Source organism: Eulemur rufifrons, chromosome 29 (genome assembly GCF_041146395.1).
Source record: "Eulemur rufifrons isolate Redbay chromosome 29, OSU_ERuf_1, whole genome shotgun sequence".
NCBI classification, from domain to species: domain Eukaryota; kingdom Metazoa; phylum Chordata; class Mammalia; order Primates; family Lemuridae; genus Eulemur; species Eulemur rufifrons.
The window spans coordinates 44,376,256-44,403,324 of record NC_091011.1 but is presented as its reverse complement, the minus strand read 5'-3'; the positions used below and the strand labels follow the sequence as shown (position 1 = coordinate 44,403,324).

The 27,069-nt window shown below is 37.3% G+C and overlaps 1 protein-coding gene across 1 annotated transcript in view; it reads left to right on the top strand.

Moving 5' to 3' along the window:
- Positions 1–3,380: 3,380 nt before the first annotated feature.
- ASB4 (ankyrin repeat and SOCS box containing 4) overlaps positions 3,381–27,069 on the top strand; it is a 42,562-nt gene continuing 18,873 nt past the window's right edge. The window contains exons 1-2 of the mRNA XM_069462734.1: positions 3,381–3,592; positions 12,772–13,071. Coding sequence (XP_069318835.1) covers positions 3,406–3,592; positions 12,772–13,071 — 487 coding nt within the window. The 5' untranslated portion in view covers positions 3,381–3,405. The remainder of the gene's footprint in view (positions 3,593–12,771; positions 13,072–27,069) is intronic.

Sequence of the window (27,069 nt, the reverse complement as noted above, 5' to 3'; positions counted from 1 at the left end):
ACATTTTAATTTTTTTGTGAAATATTAAAGCAATGCTTTTAAGTTTCATTCTTAAATTACCTTTTTTTTTTTTTTTTGGTAACCTTCAGCCTTGGGGCTAAGTCATGAGGTTTATCAGCCCAAGGAAAGAAAGTGTGGGAGCACCTTAGGACAAATTGGTCATTGGTCAAGTCTCAATGCTAACTTTCAGAAAGAAAACAGTTGCAAAATCAGGCACTGAGAAAATAAGCATTTTTCTAAATCACTTTATCTCCTTATTTAGTATTTCAAGGACCACGCCTGGAAAACTCAAATCATGAGGTTTCTTCTGCAATGCAAAGATGATAACCCTTTCACTTGTGGCGGGAGATCAACAGGCTTGCTGACGTAAGGAGGAAAAGAAAAAGTTAAAGAAGAAGTAAAAAGTCCCACTGGATCCTTCTAGCCAGGAAGTCTGGAAGTCTTGATGGATTATGAGAGGAGATATAGGTTGATCCAGGGGTTAGATGCCGTGTTCTCATCCCTCCTATCACACTTATTCCAGTGTTGAACTCGATGGGGAAGCAACCTGGTCTGCCCGAGGAAGTCTGAGAAGACTGAGGTTAGTGGCTGGCATTAGAGAGAATGTGCACCCTTCAGAAAACTCCAGGCCTCAGCTTAGGTCCAAGTCTATTCTGGCCCTAAAAAGATGACAAGAAGGTGGCCGTAGAAGGCTCCAGGTTCTTCGTGGTCCTGTGTGATGTGTAAGGACCCAGCAGTGGTGATGTGCCTGGGAGAAAACACACAACGTCTGAGTATACATTGAACTAACACAGCCAAGTGGCTGCAGTGTTCGAGGACATCAAAATTGGAGGCAAATGACCAGGATTACATACTGCAGTAGGAGCGGAGACAAAAATCTGAATCCAGCCGGATAGGTCCAAGTTAGAGGAGCCACTCTGCTACTCTGCCGTGGAGATCAGGGAGGGTCTAGAGTACAATGAATCCATCTGAGAAGCCCCTTCCCCTCAGTCACCATGAGGTCACGTAAGCTTCACTCCTACTCCTGACTGATAGTCACCTGGTACACATGGTCTGGCCAGGCTGGTAATTTATGTCAAAAATCTCTTCCAGTAATACTAGTTGTTAAATATTAGTATTGTACATATTGTTCCTGTACACATCTCATATTCCCTGAAGCCATTTTAGGTGGAAAATCAGAACTCTCAAAGTAGAGAATTTTATCCAAAGAGACTGATCACTTACTTAAAAAAGACTACTAAATATTTGCATCAGACTAAACATGTCAGACTGGCCTAAAATTGTCCCCCCTTTGCCACTAAGTTAATTGGGGATAACTATAATGGTCATCAGATCAATTAATTGGATACAAACAAATTATATTATTTTTGTATGAAATTCAGTAAGTTTGCAACTTTGTGTGACAACTTTGAGATGAAAAAGATCTAGTGATTTCCATCGCCACTTAAATCTGTTAGCATGCTAAGCTGCACACAGGCAGGGGTTTTTGTCTGTTGGTTCCCTGCTGTATCTCCAGTACCCAGAGTGAGTGTCTGGCACAGGGTAGTTCTCCACAGGATTTGCTGAAGGAATTATAACTGTAACATGAAGCAGACTTGCAAAATGCTCCCTGAGAATCTCAATGCAGTTTCAACAAAAGTAATGTATCACAGAAGACTCAGTTGGGGACCACGCCCTTGGATGAGGAAGCATTTTGATGTATGCCTCTGTCCATTTTGCTATTTTTTTAAATTGTATAATTTAAAAATCTAAAAAAATTTTAAACATTAAAAAATAAAAAATTAAATTAAAAGAAAAAATAATCAAAACCATAGTATTAGAAGTCAAGACAATAATTATCACTGTGAGGTAGGTGAATGTTTTGATTGGAAGAGGATATAAAGGGGGCTTCAGATGGGCTTCAGCTGCTCTGTGGTTTGACCTCAGTGCTGATTACACGGGTGTGATCACTTTGTGAAAATATGACAACCTGTAAACTTGTGACTTGTCATTTTCTTGTATGTATGTTACACATCAATAAAATAAGTTAAAAATTATGTTGTGATTTGTACCCACATTTACATACTTAGGTGAATTCTAAGAATCAAATAGTGGTATCATTTTAGGTTCCTTAAAATTCATGTTGCTAATTATTCAGCAGAAAGTTTGCACCAATTTTGACTCCCACAAACAATATATAAAATGTGATTTGTTTGCGTTTTCATTAGTACTTGTGATTATCATTTTTTCTAATTTTTAATGATTATAACTTAAAAAATTGAGTATATTTTTTCTAACTTTTTATTTGGAAAAATTTCAAATTTACAGAATAGCTGGAAGAATAATATAATGGGCATATATTTTTCTCTCCAGGTTTTTATTTTGAAAAATTTCAAACTTACAGAATATCTGAAAGAATAAGATAATAGACACTGGTATATTCTTCATTAGATTTGCCAACTCCTCCCTCTGTTTCTGTTTGTACACACACACACACACACACACACACAACCTATTGATCTGTATTTCTGACCTATTTTAAAAGAAGTTTTAGACATCATGACAATTTATCCCTTAATGCATCACTTAAGGATAAGAATATTCTTCTGTATAACCACAATACATTTATTACACCTCAAAAATTAGCAATTACATATTGTTATGTAATTGTTCCTTTTTTATAGTTCATATGTATTGTTTATAGCAATGTCTTGTTCATACTTATAGTTCCACAATTGTCCCAGGATAGTCTTTTCTAACTGATTTGTTTTTTAAAAATACAGGATTCAATAAAATTCATTCACACATTTCATTTAGCTGTTTTGTCTTTTCAGTTTCTTTTTACCTAAAACAATTCCACCCAACCCCGCTTTTTCATGATATTGAAACTTTTCAAGTGTAGGTTGTTTGTTTGCAAATGTGTGTGACCATGCTTACTTTTACGGACTCATACAGTTATAGGTTTTCAGAAATGCATGAATCAACAACTGTAACAAATTTTCATTTTTGGCAATTGGTTAGTCAGAACAAGACACTGAATCTCCAGCCAGGCACCAGATGTTTTTACTGAGGGGGGGAAAAAAAGAGCATTAAGAGGTTTTAAATCTTACATTATTACTTTGATCATATACAAAATAATTGTGACATTTCATGGTTAGAAAGGTATAGTGGCGGCTTTTCTTCATATTGACACTATATATTACTGCATGGATCAGTTAATATAGAACCAGTTTAAAGGACCTGAAAATGCAGTGACAGCCAAGAAGGATATTTTGAAGTTTGAAATGATCCCTATATAAATAGAACGGATCAGCATAACTTTGGGATAAAATTAGCCGACAGTTTGTGGACTCTCCAGCGTGCGCCTGTTTGCTTGGTGCTGCTCTCCTGATAAATCACCGCAAAGCTTCCCGAGAGAGAGGAAGGATGGACGGCACCTCTGCCCCTGTCACTAAATCTGGAGCTGCCAAGTTAATTAAGAAAAATTTCCTTGAGGCTTTAAAGTCAAATGACTTCGGAAAATTGAAAGCCATTTTAATCCAAAGGCAAATAGATGTGGACACAGTTTTTGAAGTTGAAGATGAGAATATGGTTTTGGCATCTTATAAACAAGGTAAAAAATATAACTGTATAATTGATAGAAAATGGATTTTTTTAAAAATGCACAGTGCCAGTTACCTGCTGTAAACTAGTAGCTCTTATTTTTTCTGAAGGATTTATTTTGAAAATATTTCTAATGTGATCTTTTCTTTCTTTTTAAACTGGAACGCATTATGGGCTATATATTTGTCTTTTCTTTCATTTTTTTTTTTTATTTTTTCCACCACTGTGCCTAGAATTTGAAATCCTGGACAATTATATTTAGTAATGCGCTTTCTGTTTCTAACTTTTCTGTTGATAATGATGATAGAGAATGCAAAAATATTTCTAGATTATGGATAAACAGATTGTCCAGACATGGACAATGTGGCTGGTTTGGGAACAGGCTGCTAATTCTCCGTTAACAGCCACTTAAAGACACATCATCTCAATGTCCATGTGGCTGAAAAAGAGGACCCCCTCCCATTTGGAGGGTTAATAAGTGGATAAAGCCATGCCACAGGCACCTTGATGGTCCTTGTCATTTTAATGAGTTTCCAGTTCAGGCACAAAAAAAGCTGAACTCAGAAAAAACAAAAAGTTAACTTTTTTCCTGAGCTACAATAAAAGTTCAAAATTGCAGATGTGCTCAACACAGAATATCTGCTTTGAAGAACTAAGGAAAACAAAAATAGAGCAACGTTTTTTATTAAGAAATTTTCTGGAAACCATGCTTAATAAATCAGAAATAAATTGGAATTGCACTGATTCTGATTTCCCAAATCAACTAGTTCATGGGGGAGCTTGAAAAGTTAGGTTATCTGGTGGAGCGCCGGCAGACAAACACCCTGCCCCAAATCACTTCTATTTAAACAATATAGATGCTAAGGTCTTGTGTATAGCATTTAGAGAGAGATAGTAATTATCTTTCGTGTTTAAAGATTTTTTTGTTCATATGTAAATTATCACTGTCATCTATTTCCAGATACAAATGTTAATGGTACAGCATATATTTCCACATTAATGTACTATCCACTGATTATCAGTTCTGAAGAAAATCTAGAATAGTTGTGTTTGTGTTTTTTTACTTAAGGGCTTTATAATAAATTGGCATTGCTATTTTGGCTGAAAGGCAGGGGGGGTCTATTTTTTAAAAAGTTGATGGGGACTCTGTTAGAAAAAAAGAAGGCATATTCTGAAACTAGATTGCTTTCATCTCATAACTTTGTTCAGTGAAAAAATGTCTCAGTACTAAACTAATTTTTAAGATATTTTTAAAAACTTATTTGTGTCTGGTGTAAAATAACTCAGATTCAAGTCAATGGGTAAGTTAGAGATCTTGTGAAGTTTCTGCGGGTATGAGAAAGAAAGTTTTAGGGGCAGGCTCTCAGGAAGCAGGGTGTTATTTCTCCCACTTCCAATGGTGTCATCGCCCTTGAATGAGAAGAAAATGCATTTTAAATTCTTCCTGTCAATATGAGCCAACTCCTATGGTCCTCATAGAGCTAACTTTTCATTCATACTAATAGCTGTTTTCATAGTTTAGTACTGTGGGATGTGGCTTTCAATTAAGAAGACAGCAAATTATACCCTGTGAGAAAGGAAAAGAACAGTTCCATTTTTATGTATGCCAGGTGGATGTGTGCACAGCAAGAATAGGATTTAGGGTCATATCTTTAGGGTTTATGCAGGAAATCCTTTGTGTGTGCATGTGTAGAAAGAAATACACTTACTCTCTGTTTACCATGAATATGGATATAAGTCTGTCTCTCTAGTCTCAAATCCAGGTTAAAGTTTCATCTTTCTTTAAAGTTTCTTTGATTTTTTTTCACATGCTTCCAGGCTAATTATCAATCCTTTTACAATTTCAGTTAGGAATGGAAGTGATAAATAGAATCCTAGTTGGTAGCCAGGCAAGTAGATCTAAGTGGTTATATCAACTTCTTAAGTCACAAAGGAATTCTCAGGGAACAGTGTAGAGCTAGCTGAGTGGCCTACACTGGTTTGTTAGTTAATTCCTGTTTGAAGAGTTAAAAGGAATAAGACCCATTTCTGTGTGGCCTTGAAGGGTATGTGGCTGGATTAAACTTTATGCAACTTTCTTAGATCAAAGCAGACCTTTTAGATGTTGGACACTGTTGAACGGCTATACACTACTCTTTGATTTTTTTAAAGCACTTTTGAAAAGCTCTATGCAGGAAAGTATATAAATCATAATGTGTAGCTTGATGAATTATTACAAAATAAACAAACTTATGTAACCAGCATCCGGATGAAGAAAAAGAACATCACTGTTTACTTTTAAAGTATGGAAATCTTCAGGTTTCAGTTATTTTTGGCTGGGCAATTGTATAAAACCTACTAACAAATATCACACTACTTTAAAACTTCCTTGCATAATTAATAATATAATTCTGTATTCAACATATGATTGTCCTACAGAAAATTAACAGTAGTATAATCAGTTCTAAACCATTTTTATTTCTTTCAGAACATTTAGCGTTTTTCATAGGATTCAAAAAGTGACCAAATTTTATCCCTAACTATAGTACCTCTAAGCCGCTTTGAAAGTCAGTGTATAATTTTTGGAAAGGTAACTCAGACCTTTGCTGGCAAATAAATCAACTTAGGATCTAAATATTCTTCCCCAAATCTACAATCTAATTGTTATATCAATAATCAAAAGTTGATTATATAAGCAAATATGAAATGTGAACTTTGTAGGGAGATAGGACACAGCTTTCGGGTTACAAGAAAATCCAGAAACTTATTTCCGCTTCTCCCTGTAGCACTGGGCCTATCTCATTGAGTAGCTTTTCTTACCAATCTGCAGAGAACAGATTTAGAATCCAGTCTCCAGATTCTATTCCAACTGTGGGTCCTATCTCTCACCAGCACCTAAGAATGATTCTTAAAGTTAGAGAGGTCTCGCTTTATTTTTCCAAGTTATTTTAAGTTTCATACTCAAATCTTCAGATAAAATCATGTTTTATTAGTAATTTAAAAAAAAGCAAACTTCTCTCACACTTTGTAAAGCAGACACTGAAAATGTGCTGGTTGTCATTTGAAAGACCTCCCAGGGAATGCAGAGATAATGGGTCTCAAAAGCACAAACAAGTAAGCAAAACTGCATTTACCAGATTTAATTTAATTTACTTTAAAATAGGAAGTACATGAAGAAAACATAAAATACATGAACTACTTTTTAACTGCCAAATGCAATAAGTCGTTGAATAGTCAAGGGTTGTCAATGCTAGAAAATTTATCATGGGACAAGCATGGAGTATTTAGAGCGAGAACAAGCTCAAAAGAAATCTCTAAAGAAAACTCAAAGGCCGTTTACATTGGTTTTCATTGGTGACCCACATGCTGGAAACATGAAGGAATGGCCATAAAACTGTTTCCGAAGGTTTTTTCCAACCACACATTTAGATTCTCCTTCAGATGTGCGAGCTTTGACTCCTTAATGATACAGGCAGAATATCATGCTTATCTCTTTGGTATGAAATTCCCTAGTCAGCAAGGTTAATCAGAGTCCTTTTATTAATCAGTGTAATGCACTTTAAGTACTTCGTTTATGGCCCACAGCCTCTGGTTTCTTGGTTGGTAGTCATATTTTTAATTAAAATAACGAATGAATGATTTCACTTGAAAACTTTCTGGCAGGTACTCTATCTACTTTACTAAGTAGGAACTGCTTTCCAAATATCTTGAAAGCTCTTATTTCCACTCTCCTAATGAATAATCTCTGTATCACCTAATTTTCCTCTTTGCCAGAAATTCACTCACCTGCTTTCCTATTAACCACCCTAGGGTTCTTTTCCCTTCCTGGATGTTCAAAATTTTTCTTTTAAAATTTACATTTCAAGCTTGTTTTTCTTAGATTTTTTTTTTTTTTTAACCTCCCTCCCAGGGGAACTTTGAGAGTTATCCTGAAAATATTAGCTATTCCAAAATAGCCAAGAATTGTGCTTGAGTCTATAATCCTCCAGGACTGTGTAAATACGTGGACGCAAGCAGAGCAAATGTCTGCTAATCCAGCCACAAGCAGCATGTGTAACCTTTGGCTGTAATAACAGAGGCTTCTCGTGTGTGGGGTTCTTTTGACTCAGATAACATTATAGTTGATAACTGTTGCAGAGCCCGGGCTTAGCTGAAGGGTTACCAGAGAGGTGTACATCCTCTCCAAACCCTGGAGCAGAACCAATCCCCTTACCCAAAAGATGGCCAAAATGCTCTGCTCCTTACCATACTTTCTGAGCCGGGCGCCTTTCTACTCAGCTACTCAGGCATATCTCTTTGGCTTCAGATTTAAATTAAACACACACTCACAGAGGATTAGTCTGCACGTTTTTGCAGGGGTAAAATTTCCAGAATTCCTTTAAAACTTTAGCTACAAGTGATATTGGGTTTAGAGGGGAGCTAAATCATTGACGGCTATTTAAAGATTTTCGAAAGGCGGAGTTTGAGAGTTAGAGTTAGCCTCTGTCAGTACTGTGATATGAACGCAGGAACTTAATACTACTTGACCTCTACCTGACTAATTGTCTTCATTTGCAAAATGCAGGCGTTGACAAGACCCTCTCTAAGTCCCCTGCATGCGGGTAATCAGTGATGTTGTGAAGGTGAAATTGTGTCAACAGATTATGTATCATGGTCTGGGGACGATGAAAAGTGACTGTAGATACTATAAAGCCACATGGGCATGGCCTGTATTTGGGAGTTCCCTGTGGGATTTGTGCATTGAGGGAAGAATCTGTATCTCCCTCTCTTCTCTTCTTCTCAGGACAGACCCTTGCTCCAGCAGAGCTCTTTTGCAAGGAGCCACCACTGCACACAGCCTGCAGATGTGGGGTAGAGTGTGAGTGGTTTACATTAGAGGGAGGCAGTGGTTTTTCACGCTGACCCTGAGCCCTCAAGGGCTTTGTTTTCCAGTTCCGCCCCATGCCTGTCCTTTGTACAGTCTGAGCACATAGGAAAAGGGCAGGCTGGCATCTGCAGAGGTGAACGGGGCGGGGGGACGGAGGGTGGCTTTCAAAGACAAATGCTGAGAATAAATCACATTCTAGGTTTTGAAGCCCCGAGAAAATTCTGCTGCAGAGAGAAGGAAGGGTATAAAAAATGAATCTGCCTGATCAGTTAACTGTGTTTCTAGCGTGCTATGACTGTTGGTAGTTATATTTTGGGGGACAAATTCTGATCTCTGGACATATCAGCACTGACACAAGATTAACAGGCTCAGCCTCATCTGCGGTTTTTGGAGATAGCTTTCCCTTGGGTTTGGTCCTCCACAAGGGTAGGTGTCCTTACTTCCATGCTTGCTAAGCAGTGACCTGTGGCTCCAGCCTCATTTTAAGGTGGCGATTTTATGTGGGTGGCCTCTTTGCAAGGGGCTGCTCTTTTTTCTGCTTTGAGCAGGCTTTCCTGTTATGCTCAGGACTGAATTATCCAGAACCGTGCCCCACACTACTGCTACCAAAGTTCTGCAACACAGCTTCCAGACACACTTCAGCATACCCTGAGCCACAGCCCATAATCAGCCCTAGTCCCATTTCTCTATTTTAGCTCCCCAGGGACAGTAGGTAAGCTGTCTGTTGCTACCTACCTACACACAGTCCCACCTAGTAGAGATGAGTTGTAGGCACAGTTCCATTCTGGGGGTGAGCTGAGTTCCAGGACTTGGTGGTCTCTGAGTCTGACCAGTTAATGGTTATGATTGTGAGAGGTGCAGATAAAACTGACTGCGAGGCCAAGGATAACTAATTAATGTAATAAATGGGCAATATATATTCTCTAGGTGCTACTGGGAATTTAGGATGAAGAAAAAAAATCAACAAGCAAATGAATTTTCATATCAGAGATGTGATAGTTTATAGGTGAATTCAGGATCGTCTTCCCTTCCTTGTGATTTGTGAAATGGTCCCAGAGCTAAACCTATTCTGTTTCCACAAAGACAAAGACCAATGGAAACTCCGCACTGCGGATATTCTGAGTTCGTGAGTTTGGACAGAAACAGACAACTTATAACTCTAGCAGGCTGAAAAAGTGGCAGTTTTCTCATCTGGAAAATGAAAGACTTGGACTGAATAATCTTCCCTCCAGCTCTAACATTCTGTGTTTCTTTGATTTTACATCAAAACGGTGTTTTCTTAATCAGCTCTCTACTGCTTCCTTTCCGAGATCATTTTTCTTCTCATTGCAGAAGCAGACGTGAGTTTCCAACCAGTTGTTGCATATAGCTGCCTAATCTTTGCCACTAATCGGCAGGCAGAATACACCGTGGTTTTCAGATCTGGACCCAGCTTCTTTCCAAGGCAGTTAGGACAAACTGTTTTTGAGAATTGCTTGTTGAGGAAATTTGAGTATTAAAATGACTGATTAAGTATTGGTGTTAACATGATGCATTCATTATCAAAAGCAGGTTGCATAACATATAGATTAAGAACTCTGCTTGGAAAACAGATTAATGTACATAACTAAATGGAAATGTATAAATGGATCTATACATACATACATTGTGTGTGCATATCTATCTATACACATACACACACACACACACACACACACACACACACCAGGCATGGGGCTGATACTATTCAGCTCAGACTATCTGTGACACCACTTAGGTTTGCCAAGGAATGTCCATATAACCAAACACCATCTCTGTGCCGTGACTGGAATCTCAAATTAGTATCTTAGAACTTAATTCTATTAGCTGAATACAGATTCCTACATAAATTCACATAATCCTGAGAAGAATCACACTTTGAACAATCCTTGGTCCATTGGACCTTGGTGTGAAATAACTGGATTTCTTTTTAAAGAGAAGATTTAGATAAGGGCAGAGGTGGGAGGGAGAGAATGCAAGATGGCCCTAGAATTCTAAATTGGATAAAAAGGGATTAAAGTTGGGTGAGTGAGTGTGTGTGTGTATGTGTGTGTGCGCGTGTAGCTAGGTTGGAGGGTGGGCTGCAAAAAGACAAGCTTTGGGTTGAATTCTTTCATTCCTGTGGGATTAATCAGCATTGTGCATAACCCTGTAAATGGCTTCTTTACATTAAATTCTTTTTTTTCCCCTTCTGGATGGAAGGACAATTGTTTATTTTAATTTTACTTATTTTAATATAAAGTAGCACATGCACAGAGTATGAAATTTGAAAGTTACACAGACAGAATTCAAGAGAAAGTACATCTATATTCTTGTCCCCTGGCCCCTCAGATCTTCTTGGAAACCACCACTGTAACCAGTTTCTTGTTATAGGTGTTTACAAATATATTTGCACATAATAGCATGGTTTGCATACTTTTTGGCTGCCTGCTTCTCTCCCTCAATGATTTTTCCATTTCAGTCTATATAGAACTTCCCAATTCTTTTTATTGGCTGTATAGTATTTCATAGTATAGATGTACTATAATTTATTTGAACGGTCTTCTATGGGTTAACATTGAGGTTGTCTCCAATCATTTAACCATTATGAACAATGCTGTCATGCAGTACATGTTCTTGTATATAGACTGGTTTGCCAGGATTCCTAACTCCCACGAGCACCTTTCACAGCGCGTACAATGCCAATGGTGGTCCTTGTGCGATGCACGGTCCTTTAGGGCGTGTCACACATAAGTTATTACACTTATAGGATAAATACCCAGGAATGATACATATTTAGTGTTTTTCACTTAAATGAGAGAATTTTAACAGCTGACCATCAGGCCCACTTTCAATGTGGTCATCACCCTCACAGTGTCCTCTGGTCGCTCACCATTTCTTGGAAAGGATGGTGCCCAGAAGTAATCATAATATTCTGGATTTATTCTGACCTCATCTAATCAGTGAAGAATATAACTTTTATTTCTCTTATTCTGGACACTGCACTTTTATTAATGTAGTTTAAGATTGTATTAGTTTTTTGGCAGCTCCATCCCGGTGTTGGCTCATTTTGAGATTACTGTCAACTCCAATCCCCAGGTTTTTTTCTCAAATAAATGGCCATTAAACCGTATTCCACTTACCTTGTACTTGTAAGTGGAATTTTTATAACCTAAAAGCAAACTTTTGATTTATCCATGTTAAAATTTATTTTGTTGTGTCAGCCCTAGAGTCTTTTCCAGGCTGTTGAGCTATCCCTACGTCTTCATCTTGCCATCAATATTTCTTCTTTCTGTACCTATTTTCCATTCCTCACTCATAGTGAGATTAAATGCTATGGCTATAAGTGTTGACATCGAAAGAAAGTTTATAAAGTCATCAGTGTTATAGCTTGTCAAAAGTGGCAATCGCGCAGACCTGTAGAAAAAGGATGAGCTCAGTATATAGAACTTGGAGGTCAGAGGGAGAAAGAGGGGGTGGGGAGAGAGAGACAGAGCATATTTCCAACAACTAATAGGAAAAATTTATCTAAGATCTCAGATCTAGGTACAATTATGCTTCTCCTGACCGATTAATTTGTGTATAGCTTGTGGGCATAGTTAATTGTGCAACACATCTTGTTTAACCATTTAATTTGGCTGCTAGGAAGTTCAAAGGCAAATTTGTAAGGCAGTTCTAGTGTACAGGACATGGTTTATATTTTCTGTACCTGCATATCTTACTTTTGACCTCTTTTTATATCCCTACTTCTCTTTGCCCTTATCTCCTAGATCATTTAAAAATGTTGTGTTGTGTAAAAAATTTGAATTGCCTTAAATTCTTCTTTGGAAAGAGATATTGTATAAACCAATAGATAGGTAGGATTTTATTTAAATCTTGGCGTGATACATTTTTTAAAAAGATTAAACACATTCACACCTTGGATTGATAATAACAACAGTAGGAAAAAAGAACTGGGGCCGAATAAAAATTATAAGCTTGTAAATAACAGTTTTGGAAACATTCAAGACAAATTCTCAATGATTGGGAGTTTAAAAAAATTCCTGAAAAATCTCATGTAACTTACCATGTAAAATAAAATACAATCACATAAGGACAGTCTCAAACTCAAATGCCTTCAAGATCCAAATAAGTAAATTAAATAAAGAAACAAAATAGCATATTAAGGAATAGTAGAGACTGTGAGAACTTGAAAAAGCCTGTCACAGTTAAGTACATCAAAATACATCATTAAATTGAACATTTGCAGACCTATCAGTTAGCAGTTTAAAACCTCTGAGTCATTTTTCCCCCAATTATATAAATGTGACCCAAATAAAATACTTTGTAAAAATCCTCTTTTTCAGGTTATTGGTTGCCTAGTTATAAATTAAAGTCTTCTTGGGCAACAGGCCTGCATCTCTCTGTCTTGTTCGGTCATGTGGAATGTCTTCTGGTGCTACTAGACCACAATGCTACAATCAACTGTAGACCCAATGGGAAAACGCCTCTTCACGTGGCTTGTGAAATGGCCAATCTGGATTGCGTAAACATCCTTTGTGACCGCGGAGCAAAGCTCAATTGCTACTCCTTAAGTGGACACACAGCTTTGCACTTCTGTACAACTCCAAGTTCCATTCTCTGTGCCAAGCAATTGGTTTGGAGAGGTAAGCCTTTCTGGGTGGCCAACGCTGTTGACTGCATGCACACTCATGGTTTCGAGACTTGGTGACCCCAACCTACCTCAGGCAATGTAATTGGCATTCCTACACAGTAAGCCTAGTTCAAAGGGCCTTAGAAATACATATGAGTGTATGTAAATATTAATATATTTAGCTCTGTTAGTCCAGGTCATTCAGTCATGATCACATTGGAATCATCGTTATTTTTTAGTTGTAGGAAGCTCATTAATTTATTCACTTAACAAATATTTATCTTGCTTCTATTATGCATTAGCAATATGTTAAGTAAGTGAAAAAGAGACAATAGTTCCTGTTCTCAAAGAGCTTATATTCTAGTAGGGAAGATAAATATTAACAAAATAAATTCATAAATATATAATTATAAATTGGAAAAAGTGTTATAAAGGAGAAAACAGGAGTTATAAAAGAGAATGTCAGAAATGAACTATGATAAAATGTGTAAAGACATAAGCTGAAACTTTAAGAATTAGAAGGAGCTAGCCATTTAAAAAAGGAACCAAGAGGAAGTGGAGTCTAGGTAGAGAGAGTGAATAGCCTGAGCAAAGTTGCTAGGAGAGCGGAAAAACTGGAATATTAAACAAATGGAAGAGGGCTCCTATGACTGGAGTATCGTGGGTGTGAGGTAGGGTAGGAGAACAGGAGGGGAGAGGAGAGTATCACAAGATGACACTGGATGTGTTAGGTCCTATAGGGCCTTCTGGGGACGAAACTATAGGGTTTGGAAATGGCGCTACTGAAAAATTGAAGTAAGACAGTGAAATGAGTGACATGGTTTAATTTTCACTTAAAGTCATTGTTCTGGAGTTATGCGGAGAATGGGTTGGAGCAGGGCAAGGAAGGAAGCAGGGAGAGCAGCAGAAAGGCTGTTATAAGACTCCAGGTGATAAAAGACGACGGCTTGCACTAAGATGCCAGATTAGGGGAGAAGATGAGAAAGAAGATGGATTTGCAATATATTTGGGAAGCAAAATTGATGGGATTTGGAGAGGAACTGCATGTGGGTGGGGCGTGAAGGAAAAGGAAGTTCCAAGTGTCATTGCCAGTTTCTGGTTTTAGAATATGGGCAAATGTGATGGCATTTTTTTGGGATGGAGAAATTTGAGGAACAAACAGATATGTGGGATGATAATTTAATCTGTTTTTTAAAAGTCAGCTTGTAGGGGTATAATTTTCATTCAGTAAAATTCACAGTAAAATTTATTATTTTTGAGAAACAATCTTTTTGCAAAACCATTACCACAATCATTTAAAAAAGTTCCCTGATGCCCTTTGTGGTTAATCCTCTCCCCCACCTCCATTCCTAGCAACCCTGATCTGTTTTCTGTTCCTATAGTTTTGTCCCTTTCAGAATGCCATATACATTAAATTACACGATATGTAGCCTTTTGAGTCTGGTTCCTCCCACTTAGCATAATGCATTTGAGAATCATCCATATAGTTGCATGGGCCAATAAATCAGACCTTTTTATTGCTGAGTAGTATTCCACTGTACACATGAAACACAGTTTACCCATTCCCCAGTGCAGGGACATTGGATTGTTCCTAGTTTTTGTCAATTTTTCACAAAAAGCTGATATAAACATTTGAAATGGGTACTCTTGTGAACATGTAAATACCTAGGAGTGGGATGATGGGGTGTATGGTAAATTTATAAGAAACTGCCACATTGTTTTCCAAAGTGATTTTACCATTTTGTATTTCCACCAGCAACGTATGAGAATGCCAGTTCCTCCCCATCCTTGCCAGAACTTGATAATGTGAGATTTTTTTTTTTAATTTATTTTCGCCATTCTAATATGTTTGTAATGATATTTCATTGTGGTTTTCATTTGAATTTCCCTAATGACTAATGATATTGAATGTGTTTTCATACATTTATTTGCCAGCCGTATATTCACTTTGGTGAAACGTCTGTATATATCTTTTGCTCCTTTTTTTAAAATGAGTTATTTTCTTATTACAGATTTGAGAGAGTTCTTTATATATTCTGGGTACTAGTTCTTTATCAGATATGGATTTTTCACATATTTTTATTCATTTGTTGGCTTTTCTTTTCATTTTCCTAATAGCATCTTTCAAGGAGCAGAAGTATTTAATTTTGATAAATCAAATTTATCATTTTTTTTCCTCTTATGTCTTGTGCCTTTTGTGTCCTATCTAAGAAATCTCTGACTACCTCAGGTAACAAAATTTTTTCCTCTGTTTCTTTCTAGAAGTTTTATAATTTCATGTTTTACTTTTAGACCTAGGATTCACTTTAATTTTTGTATATGGTGTGAAGTGTGGGTGGAGGCTCTTTTTTTTTTTATGTGGATATCCAGTTTTTTCAACACCATTTGTTGAAAAGACTATTTTTTTCACCATTGAGTTGCCTTGGCATTTTTGCCAAAAATTCATTGGCCATATATGTATGGGTTTATTTCTGGACTCTAGCTTATTTCATTGATATATCTATCTTTTGCTAATGCTCCATGACTTGATTAATGTAATTTTGTATTAAATCTTGAAATCAAGTAGAGTGTGTCCTCCTAGATCAGTTTTAAATATTAGAGGTTTCACATCTTTTTGAGACTTCAAAGTGAATAAGTCAAGGATGCACTTGATACAAAAGTATGAATTTCAGAAGAGAGCTCTGGACTAAAGCTATAATTTCAAAATTATTGGTCTATAGATTATATTTAATGCCAAGAAAACTGATGAAATCACCTGAAAAAAAAGTATATGTAGAGAAAAGTTAACCTAGGACCAAGACCCAATGAATTCTAACATTTAGATGTCAGAAGGTTGGGAAGGAGCCAATAAAGGAGTGTAAGATATACTGATATGTGAAACTGGATAAACCTAACAGCATTTTGGCAACACAGGGACTAAGAAAGAGGTCGGTTCCAGAAGCAGTGAGTGGCCAGGTATATTGACAGCTACAGAAGTTTAATTAGATATTCATTAGATTAGGTGACAGAGTTATCACTGACAAAAATAGTTTTGGTGAAATGGTGTAGAAGCCAGATTAGGGTGGTATAAGGCATGAATGGGTGGTTAGAAACTTGAGATAGGGTATATAGACAATTGTTTTTAAAAAGTTAGATTGCAAAAGTGAGCGTAAGAATAACATGACTGCTAGAAGTGGCATGGGGCAGGGGAGATTACAGGAGAGTATTATCCGTAGTCTATAGATAAAAGAAAATGCTTGTAGGCCAAAGGAATGATACATAAAAGAAAAGAGTTGAAAATGTATAAGGCAGGATAACTGAAAGGTTCTAACTTTGGGAAGTTGAGACGAGTTGAAATCCAGAGACTGTGGGACACTTCCTCATTTTTAACAGGAAGCCCAAAGTAAAAGATGGTCTTAAATGCCAGTGCATTTATAGATTTCGTGGTGCTAAGATAAGGAAGTCCATACCTGCTGTCTTCCCCCACCTGACCCCCACCCATGTATGAGACAAAGTCATCAGCCATAAAAGAGAAAAGAGCAGAAAACATGGAACTTTTTTAAGAGTGGGGAAGGAACAGAAAGGTCATAGGTAAAAAAAAAGGGACAAAAAACTTACTAGAGAAATGTGGTAAGACTACTGAACCCATAAAAGATGGCGTGGTCTCCTTAACCTGTGGGAATTAAGGGGGAAGAACACCCTCAGCTTATTCTCCTTCTTGTCTGTCCTAGGAGGAAGGGCCTAGCACCAAGACATAGGGATGGGGTAGGCATCAGGAGTTCATCCACCTTTCTATGTGTGGCCATCACCACCCTTCACATTTACTCATTCATTTTCTACATTTAGTTTTCATTTTTATTAATTTTTTTACTTTAATTAATTTAAACTTTTTTTTTTTTTTTTTGAGACAGAGTCTCACTCTGTTGCCCAGGCTAGAGTGCCGCTAGCTCACAGCAAACTCAAACTCCTGGGCTCAAGCGATCCTCCTGCCTCAGCCTCCCGAGTAGCTGGGACTACAGGCATGCGCCACCATGCTCGGCTAATTTTTTCTATATATATATATATATATTTTTTTGTTGTTGTTGTTGTTGTTGTCCATATAATTTCTTTCTATTTTTAGTAGAGATGGGGGTCTCACTCATGCTCAGGCTGGTCTCAAACTCCTGAGCTCAAACAATCCGCCCACCTCGGCCTCCCAGAGTGCTAGGATAATTTAAACTTTTAAGCCTTTTATTTTAAAAATTTTAGAACATATTTACTCATTCATTTTCTAGATTTAGTTTTCATTTTTATTAATTTTTTACTTTAATTTAAAATTTTAAGCCTTTTATTTTAAAATTTTTAGAACATTTATAAATTATATATTTGTTTAAAATCATTAACTTTTTATTGTTTCAAATTTCTGTATCCTTACTTCTTTTGGGAGTGAGAACATTTCAGATCTACTCTCAGCACACTTCAAGTCTACAACACAGTATTATTAACCACAGTCATCCTGTCGTATGGTAGATTTTCCGAAGTTATTCATCCCGCTTCACTGAAACTTTGTTCACTTTTTATATGGCTGCCTTTTCACGTGACCTCATCAATCACGAACCGATAGAGCTGCCAACCTTGTCATTCCTCAGAGGCATCACCTTTCTCAGTAGGCACAGTTATTTCCATCTCTTTTGTCCCTGTCAACAGAGGGAGGCTACCTAGAGATGGGAAGGAATGAAGAGTTTGGGGATAGCTTGAGCAGCGCCCCCTACAGGCCGACGCTAATGAATCAGGCTCACGACAATCAGAGAGAGAGTGGGAAGTCCATTAAAGATTTACTTACTCTTTAAAGCAATACCATTAAAGGCTGAATTCACGAAGAAAGGAAAGATAGATTAGAGAAGGCAAATATGTTCAACTTTGGTATGACAAATAGCATAAAATTAAAAGGCAGTCAAAAAACTTGGAGAAAAATTTGGGACTACATGACAAAGGGCTAATCCTTAATACATAAAGAAAATTTTAGAGTTAAAGTAAGGAGGTTAAGAACTAAGTGAAAAAAGAAAAAAAAAAGAAGAAAAAAAGGAAAAAGAGAAAAAAGATATAAAAAGAATAACCATATAAACAGCAAATAAAGATATGACATAATGATTGCCTTCACTGGTAATCAGTGACATCAATTAAAATAACAATTAGATACTTTTTTATTAGATTAAAGGGGAAAAAGAAAGATGATAATACAAACACACAGGGAAGTGCTCTCACATAACTCAGAATGTAAATGGGTATAAACTGGGGGACAAATTGACAACACATATCAAAAGCTTAAAACCTTTTTTTTAACTCAGAAATGCCACTTCTGGGATTAGAGACTAATTTTAGGTAGGAGGACCTTTTGAAGCAGGGCTCTCATTAATTTAGGGCCTCAAATTCAGACATTTGATATTAAGAGTTTATACCTAGAGTCAAGGAGATAACCAAGAAGAAAGGACAAAGAGGATATTTATCATGTAACTTAGAATTGTGCTTGGTTACATGATCTGTAGTATGCTAGACATTAATTTCTCCTAATGCTCTAGGAGTTTTCACAATAATGCAGTTATAGCATATTTTATTTTATATTTTTGTCTTAGAAGTTTTGATTCATTAAGGAAAACATTTAAAATATACCATAATTCAAAAAATATATATCAGCACTTTTTATTTTTAAATATATTTAGTGTTTCAGAAAAATTGCCTAATTTCTTTTTGCCTTCAGAGAATCATTTATGTTACTGAAAAACTGAAAAATACTTACATATCTAATAGGAAATTTCATGTTGTTACTGCCATACCATGCAGACATTAAAAATGATGTTGTAAAAGAATGTTCATTGACATGGAAAGGTTTTTAAAAGCAGCTTATGGGACAGTATGACCTGTATAGACTTATATTTCTAAAAATTATATATGACTACACCTATCAGAAAATAATATCTAAATTATCAAACTGGATATCATAACTAATGTTTAACTGTAGTTAAGCCATTTCAAAAAGGCAAATCTATTACTTCAGAGCCTTACTTCTAGGATAATATTTTTTTAAGCTTGGTAGCTGGCAACTACATCAATAAGAAAACAAAACTGTGAATCAGATAATTGGGGAAAATTTCACCCATCTTATGGATGGAGAAATAGAAGAAGATAAGTGCCTGCAGGTAGATCTTTTAGTCTGGAAACTCTCCAAGACGGTGAGCATCTTGCATTCCTTCCTTTGCATTTTTATGTCCTCAGCCTCTTGAACAGCACTTGGCACATAGAAAGTGCTCAATAAATGGTTACTAAGATTACTTACGGATCTGGGAATGGCTCCAGGAGCCCTGAGTGCATGGATGGGACCCAGTGCCATCTAATAAATGCAAACTGTTAGGTTACTGGTTAATGAAATGCTGCTCTTGGTCAGTTTCACCCTCTCAGTCCCTAGAGATACAGCTGAGGGCTGAATTTTCTCTCTCTTGGATTATGTCATAGGCACTTTGGGGAAAAAGTCACATACATCACTTTGAGGCTGGACAGAGGGAATTGAGACAGCACCCAGACAAGGAAAATAAGTAAGGCTAACATTAAACTCAGGACCAGAGACGTCCATTAGAGGAGGAACCAATGCCATGGCAACTGAAAACCGATGTAATTTCATTTGCTATTTAATGGGCTCTTTGTAGAAAAGTGCTCTGTGGAAAAGGCTAATTGAGGCCAAAAAATTACATGCAATTTTCTCTTAAAGGATAGTCCCCTCTTTTTCAGTGTTGCAGAGCCTGCTTTGTCCCCATACTGGATTTTGTCTGCTATTTTTCTGTTTGCCTTTCTACTTAACGCCCCCATCTTCTGGCCTTTGTTCCCTTTGGTATTAGTATAATAGTGTTCATCAGTTGAGAGGGCTTATTTACCTCTGCAAAACTGGTCCTATCCTTGAATCCTGCATTTCCCTATGAATAAAGAGAGTCAGGGCAGGTTTAGCTGGCTGCTAAGCAGCATATTATTTCTACCTATTCCCTTTCATAAGAGGAAAATGAAAGCTGCTTGCTTCCCTCTGCATGAAGCAAATCCTGACAGTAGGGGGAAAATTTGTTACTGCAGGAAAGCCATAAAAATTCAAATGTTTCCTAGCAGAATGTAGCATGGGGGCAAGGTAAAGGAGACCATGCCTTTTAAAAGACTGTCCCCTGCTACTTGGTGTGAGAGTGAGACAAGTCACCCACATGTTAGGAAACTCCCTGTTCAATAAAGTGGAACGTGGTGAGGCGAGATGTCACTGGCCTTCATTTTAATCAAGAAGTAGATACGCTTGCTGGACAAACACCTCTCTCACCACCCCGTCGCCTTCCATCTTTTCATCTCTTATGTTGTGCATTGTAGTTGTAATAGCACAAACCTGGTCATCTTCATCGTTTGCAAACCACCCTGAGGAATTTTGCTACATCTGCTATATTGTGGGTACCACCTGTACAATGCAAATTTAAATTTTCATCAACTCGACATTACTTATTACATTTAATTTTAAAGGAAGCTTGCTATTACTCTAAAAAATTGAAAGCCAGAATCTCTTGCCATATATAGAAGGTACCAGCAACAGTAAATAATAGGCAATGAAATTCTTGACCTGCATCTGCTCAGACATGAAGCCTCTCAGATGGCAGGGAATGACTCTAAAAAGTCTAATCTTGGCCGGGCGCGGTGGCTCACGCCTGTAATCCTAGCACTCTGGGAGGCCGAGGTGGGCGGATCGTTTGAGCTCAGGAGTTCGAGACCAGCCTGAGCAAGAGCGAGACCCCATCTCTACTAAAAAATAGAAAGAAATTATATGGACAGCTAAAAATATATATAGAAAAAATTAGCCGGGCATGGTGGTGCATGCCTGTAGTCCCAACTACTTGGGAGGCTGAGACAGGAGGATCCCTTGAGCCCAGGAGTCTGAGGTTGCTGTGAGCTAGGCTGACGCCACGGCACTCACTCTAGCCTGGGCAACAAAGTGAGACTCTGTCTCAAAAAAAAAAAAAAAAAAAAAAAAAAAAAAGTCTAATCTTCTGGCCACTGCTTTTTCCAGAAACTTTGTTTTTCTCCAATCATTCTGCTCTGAGTAAGTGAGCTTGAAGTTAGTTTGCAGACCGTAGCTTACACCCAGAGAGCAGGTATTCCAGCCCTGTATAGAATGTCCCATGTAAAATCACTCCACGTTTTGGGAAACACAACCTTAAGCATGTGCTTTATAAAGTTGATGGTCTGTTCAGTGGTGAAATTTTAGAAGCATCCCCTTTAGAACCAGGAGTAAAACAACTTTCCTCCTCTTATAATACTCTCTTCAAGTCCTGTCCTAGAGGGACCTGTCCTACCTGGCACAAAGAGAAGAGGAAAAATAAATAATGTATTAAGTATAATACTGTAATGTATATAAATAATGAATATTGGAAAGAAGGAAGCAAAACTGCCATTATTCAACACAATGTGTGTGTCTACAAGGAAAACCCAAGAAAATCTACCATCAAATAGTTAGCATTAGTGCTTGAATTCAGCCGAGGTACTGCATTTAAGATCAATATACAAAAATCAATTGCATTTCTATGTACCAGAAACAAGCCGCTCGAAATTATAATGTGAGAAATGACACATTTATAATCTGACAAGAAGTTTAAGGGACCTAGAAAACATATTTAACAAGAGGCAGAAGAAATATGAAAATTGTTTAAAAGACATTAAGATGATACCGTATTCAAGGTTTATTATGAAAAATATAGCACTCGATTATTCCTTCCTCAGAGGTAACCATTTTTACTTTTTTTAGCTGATGAGTTTGATGTTCAGTTCCATATTGCTAAATAAACACCCTTTATTCATCCATAAAAATGGGAAAGAATAAGTAGCAATTTAAACGGTTTTATGATAATCCATTGATTTATTGACACAGAAGATGAGGATCTGGCTCGTTTTTCTCCATCTGCAGCCACACCTACCCCCTCTCCATTCCCCATCCTTACAATATGGTTACATTGTAACTATGAGGCTTGTAGTAAACTAGGATATTTTTTTCCCCTTTTTTGTGCAATGTTTTGTTTTCCCTGGAGTAAATTATCTGACTTTATCCTTTTGCTTCGTTTTCTATGTACTCACGGTTATTTCAGTTCTAGACATTTTGCCAATAGTTTTAATCTTTTCTGAAATATTTAAACTCAACAAGTATGTTATCAATTTTATTTTCTTGAAAAAGTTCCTCCTGGAGCCTTCAGACCTGCTCCAGTCAGGCCCCATGTGATGTGCTGGGTCCCCACTCCCCACCCTCCCGGAAATCACCTTTTTCTCTCCCCTGTGTTGGATTTCCTGTTTCTTGGATCCCAATTCTTCCTAAATCTTGGTTTCTTGCCCATTCGGGTTGAATACATCCTCTAGTTGATTTCTGAGAAAGTGCATGAGACCACACATGCCCTCAAATGCATTAATTCTGCCCTGACTTGGCACAGAATTCTAGATTCACAAATATTTTCTTTTAGCATGATGAAGACATTGCCCCATCACCTTCTAGTTTCCAGTACTGTATCTGGAAAATTGAAAGCCATTTTATTTCTTCATTCTTTATAGGTGACCTGTTATCTTCCTCTCTGGGAAGTTAAAAAAAATTTTTTTTTTTTTAATTTTGTCTTTGGTGTTCTGAAATTTCACTATGATCTGCGTTAATGGGTTTATCTTCATTCATTGCACTGAGCCTTTTCAACCCCAAAATGCTTGTCTATAAGTTCTGAGAAATGTTCCTGAATCATTTCCTGCATCAATTCTTTTCTTCTGGTTTCTATATGCTCTCTTTCATGAATTGCTCTTATTTGGTTATTGAACCTTGTGGACTGTTTTTCTAATTGTCTTATATTGTTTCTCCTATTTTACATTTCTTTATCTTTATGCTCTACTTTCTGGGAGATTTATTCCAGATCATTTTTCTCTGTTTTTGTTGTTTCTATCTACTATATTATAGGCTTTCCTTAGAGGTGTTATAATCTTTGGCTCTGTATTTAAGATGGAGTGACTAAAAGCTGATTTGGATTGTAAGTGTCTAGGTAGAGTTTGTTGACTATTAGCTTCACTGTAGGGAATCTGGCTGGACCTTTCATCTGTGGAATCTCTGACACAGTGCTTTTAGTTTGTTTGTTTGTTTTTTTAGACTAGTCAGATTCTCCAAAGAAAAGTCTAACTGGCTTCTTCCTGGAGGGCAAAGGCTTAATTGCCAGTATTTCAGGTGCCCCGTAAGGACAAAAGGCTGGGAATGCAAATATAGCATGCTTGCTGTCTATAATGCTCTGCCCTTTCCTCTTGCCCTCTCCTCTGCTCCTTAGTTCAGACTTTAATTCTGAAGATCATTCTTCCGTTATTCTCCTAAACTCAGGTCTCTATGCTATATTCTGTATTCTCATAGCACATTGTGTTTTTTCTTTGTGGCACTTATATTTTATGTTTTTGACTCTGATTAGTGTCTGTCTCCCTCACTAAGTCATAAGTTGCATGAGAGCAGAGACTGTTTAGCTCAGCATACACAGTATGCAGTACATATTGGGTGTTGATTGTTAAAAATTTATTGACTGTTCAATTGAAAACAGGTCCTAGCACTAGGGAGGGGAGTATGGTTGAACCAGAGCAATTTCGTTACCACTAGTGGCAAAATTATACTCGGTTGTGCCACTGCTTCTTTCCCACATGAAGAGACTACGTCAGGAAGGAGGGAGAAGTCAGAGTGTTAAATACTGCTGAGTGATACAGTAGGTGAAAGTTAAAATGATGCCATTGGATTTAGTAACACAGAAGGAATCAGAGATTGTAGCAATTAGTAGAATAATAGATACACATACCAGAATGGAGCGATTGACAACTAAAAAGGTACTTGTCCCTGAGTGGAAGACGAGGTCAGGAGGGTAGATGAAGAGGAAATGGGGTTGAACTTTTTTTTCTTTTAGATGACAGAAACCTGAGCATAAAAAAAAACTGATGGAAAAGTCCACCAACGAGGCAGAGATTGAAGACAGAGGAGAAAGGTGGGATAATTTATGGTGTGAGGGCTCTGAGAAGTTTGGGAAATGAGAGCCAAAGCAGGTAGAGGAATTGACCCTAAAGAAGAGAACCCCTGTTTCATCTCAGCCAGAGGCAAAAAAGGGAAGGGATGGGAGTTGATGTGTGTGGTAGTAAGGCTTTAAGGAAGTTTCCATTTGAAGGGTATTTATTTTCTATGTGAAGTAAGAAGTGAGGAGTTCTGACAATGAAAAGAGAAGTATAAAAGATTTGAGGAAAGAAAGAGGTTTGAAATAATTATGATAGAGAGTGGGAAAATAAGTTAAGCAGAGAAACATTACATTGCTGGCGGGCACTGGTGAGTTTTCATGTCTGACTTTCTGATGATATCAGTTTGTACAGGTGCTATGGGTGGTTTTTGCCACACAGCACGCAGTTGCTTGGGTGCCGGCACGGAGACAGGAGCTAACTGGGCTCACTCAGGGTTAGGGTCACTCATAGCGCCAGGTGGGTGCCATGAAGAGGTGGAGGGAATTTAAGGTTTTGGCAAAAGAGTTATTGAAATGAGAAAGTAGGGAACTAAGCTGGATATTGAAGGAGAAAAATAAGGAAAATCTAATGGACAAAGAGAACACAGCGCGGGGTTCTAACGAAGCCCAGGAATAATTGTAGTAGACACTGAACAAGCAAGATAAAAAGACAGAAGGTTATGATCAGAGAATTAATGATTTCTGCAGACTGATCCATTTCAGGCAAAGACTCAGTCCGCATGTGACTGTAGGTAGGAGTCACCACGTCAGAGGGTAGGAGAAAGTTACTGAAGAGAATGAGATGCAGAAACGGACAGACCAAGGAACTGGGATGGGGGGCGCGGCGAGTTCATGCATGTGGTTGTTAAAGACCCCCAGAGGGATAGCAGATTGGTGTGGAGAGGAATAATATGAGTCACATGCCAAAATCTTCCGAAACAGATGGGGAGATAAATGTATCCAGGAAGGTTAGGTGGTATAGCTGAAAAAGCAGACCCCTAAAGAAGCAGGGATGTTCTTTTTATTTATTTTTCTAAGAGAATTAGAGAGTAATTGGAAGCAGCAATGAGGAGTCAGATATATGAAAAAGGACTGCCAGCTATATACTGCAGCCCAGAGTTAAGCATCCTACATCCGTTGTTTGAGCTCAGAACAGAGCAAAGCTAGTTTGGTTGCCATGGTGACCAACGCCATGTCTCCGGGCTCATTAATCCTGTGTTCCAAACTAAGCACTTAGCAATAGCTTCTGAATAAATGCAACAAAGCTCTGCATACTGAAAAGGGCACATTCATGTTAAGCAGGGGAACGGGGTTTTCAATTTCATTCATTAAACTTGAGTAAATAATTTAATATCTTTGTGTGTCAGTCCTCCTAGCTAATGAATAAGGATAAATGCTTAATGGAAAATCTTGCTTAATAAAGTTAACAGCATCGGCTCTATGTATAAAGGAAATTGATATTGCCAGTATATATGCATAAGAAGGGGAAAATGGAAAAGAAAGTAACATTTAGCAAAGGTCTACGATGTGGATATATCAGGTACTTTAAAATAAAATGTTTCATTTAATCCTTGCAACAAGCATGTGAGTTATACACTATTCTCCTCACATTATAGAGGAGGAATCAGAAATTCAGAGGAGTTAAATAAGGCCCCAGTTTACACAGCTTGTGAGATTCAAGCAGGTCCAAGTCTATTTGGTTTGAGTCTATGATGTTCCCACTATATCTTACAGAAAATTGTATACTGCTTACCCTTCTGGGAAATTTGGCTAATTAAAAAATTATGAGAAAAGTTTGTGCTAAGGTGACAATGTATAAAAGAGAAGCCTAAATGCTGTGTCACAATTCCATTAGCTTGAAAAAAAATTTACTCCGTAAGATGTTTTAAAATTTTTTTTAAATATGAGAAGGCAGCTGGGTATATTAGAAGTGTATTTAATTAAAAGACATGAAAAACTGCCCATGCTTCTTCCAAAATCAACCCCACCAAGGCAATTATTTATCCCCACTTTGTCATTTCCTGACATGAAGAAGGTTTGGAGTTGCAAAGCAGACCCTCAGCACAGAATTTAATCCTTTCCTTGGAACTACAATGCCTTTATTTGAGTTTTCTGGATTTGTTCCAACAAAGGTATAGATAAGTGATTGAAAAAGATATATTAAAAATCCATTAATTCATTTCCCTTAAAATTAAACTCTTTAATTAAAAGCAACACTTCGATCAATTTCTCCTTTCTACCTCCAACAATGTGATACAGCAAGGTTTAGAACAATAGAAATTACTACATGTAAGTTAAAAGTCCCTGTCACTAAACTAAGCTGTTAGCATCTTTTTTTCTCCAAACACTAATTGTTTTGGTCTCACATATAAGATCATCTCAGATCTATTTTCTCAAATTTGGGTTGTTTACTCTTGCCCAAACTATTCCCAAGTGACTTTTTAGAGGGACTAATCACAGCCTTCTTTTCCCTATGTTAACATTATAGATTTCCTCCTCCAACTGGCTCTCTTAACTTTAAGTTCTACTATCAAAAACCATATGTGACTTGTATTCTGAGTTTTCTGTCTGGGTGTGTTATCTTTGTTTTATAACCAGAAGCATCTGAAACCAGAAATTGAGGGATGAAATTTCCTTGGACCTGTACTGTTTTTTTTTTTTTTTTTTTTTTTTTCTATCAGCACTTCTTTGATTTGTTTCTTACTTAGGGAAGCCTGGGTATTATTATCTCCTGAACACTTTAAACACCATTTAGCAAAAGGTATCAGATTTACAGAAATGCAAGTGTTTTCTTAGTAATCTCTGTAAGTAATAATTTATGGAAGATAATCTAAACAATTTTAGAAAGAGACTCAGGATCCAGATTTGGAGGTAAGACGGTTAAATCAAACAAGAGTCTCAGGCTCCAATCTCAGTTTTCCATTAAGCTAACCAAAGAGACACATACATGGGGGAAAGGACAAAAGGACAAAAACATCAGAATTGGAGGCTAAGAATCAAGT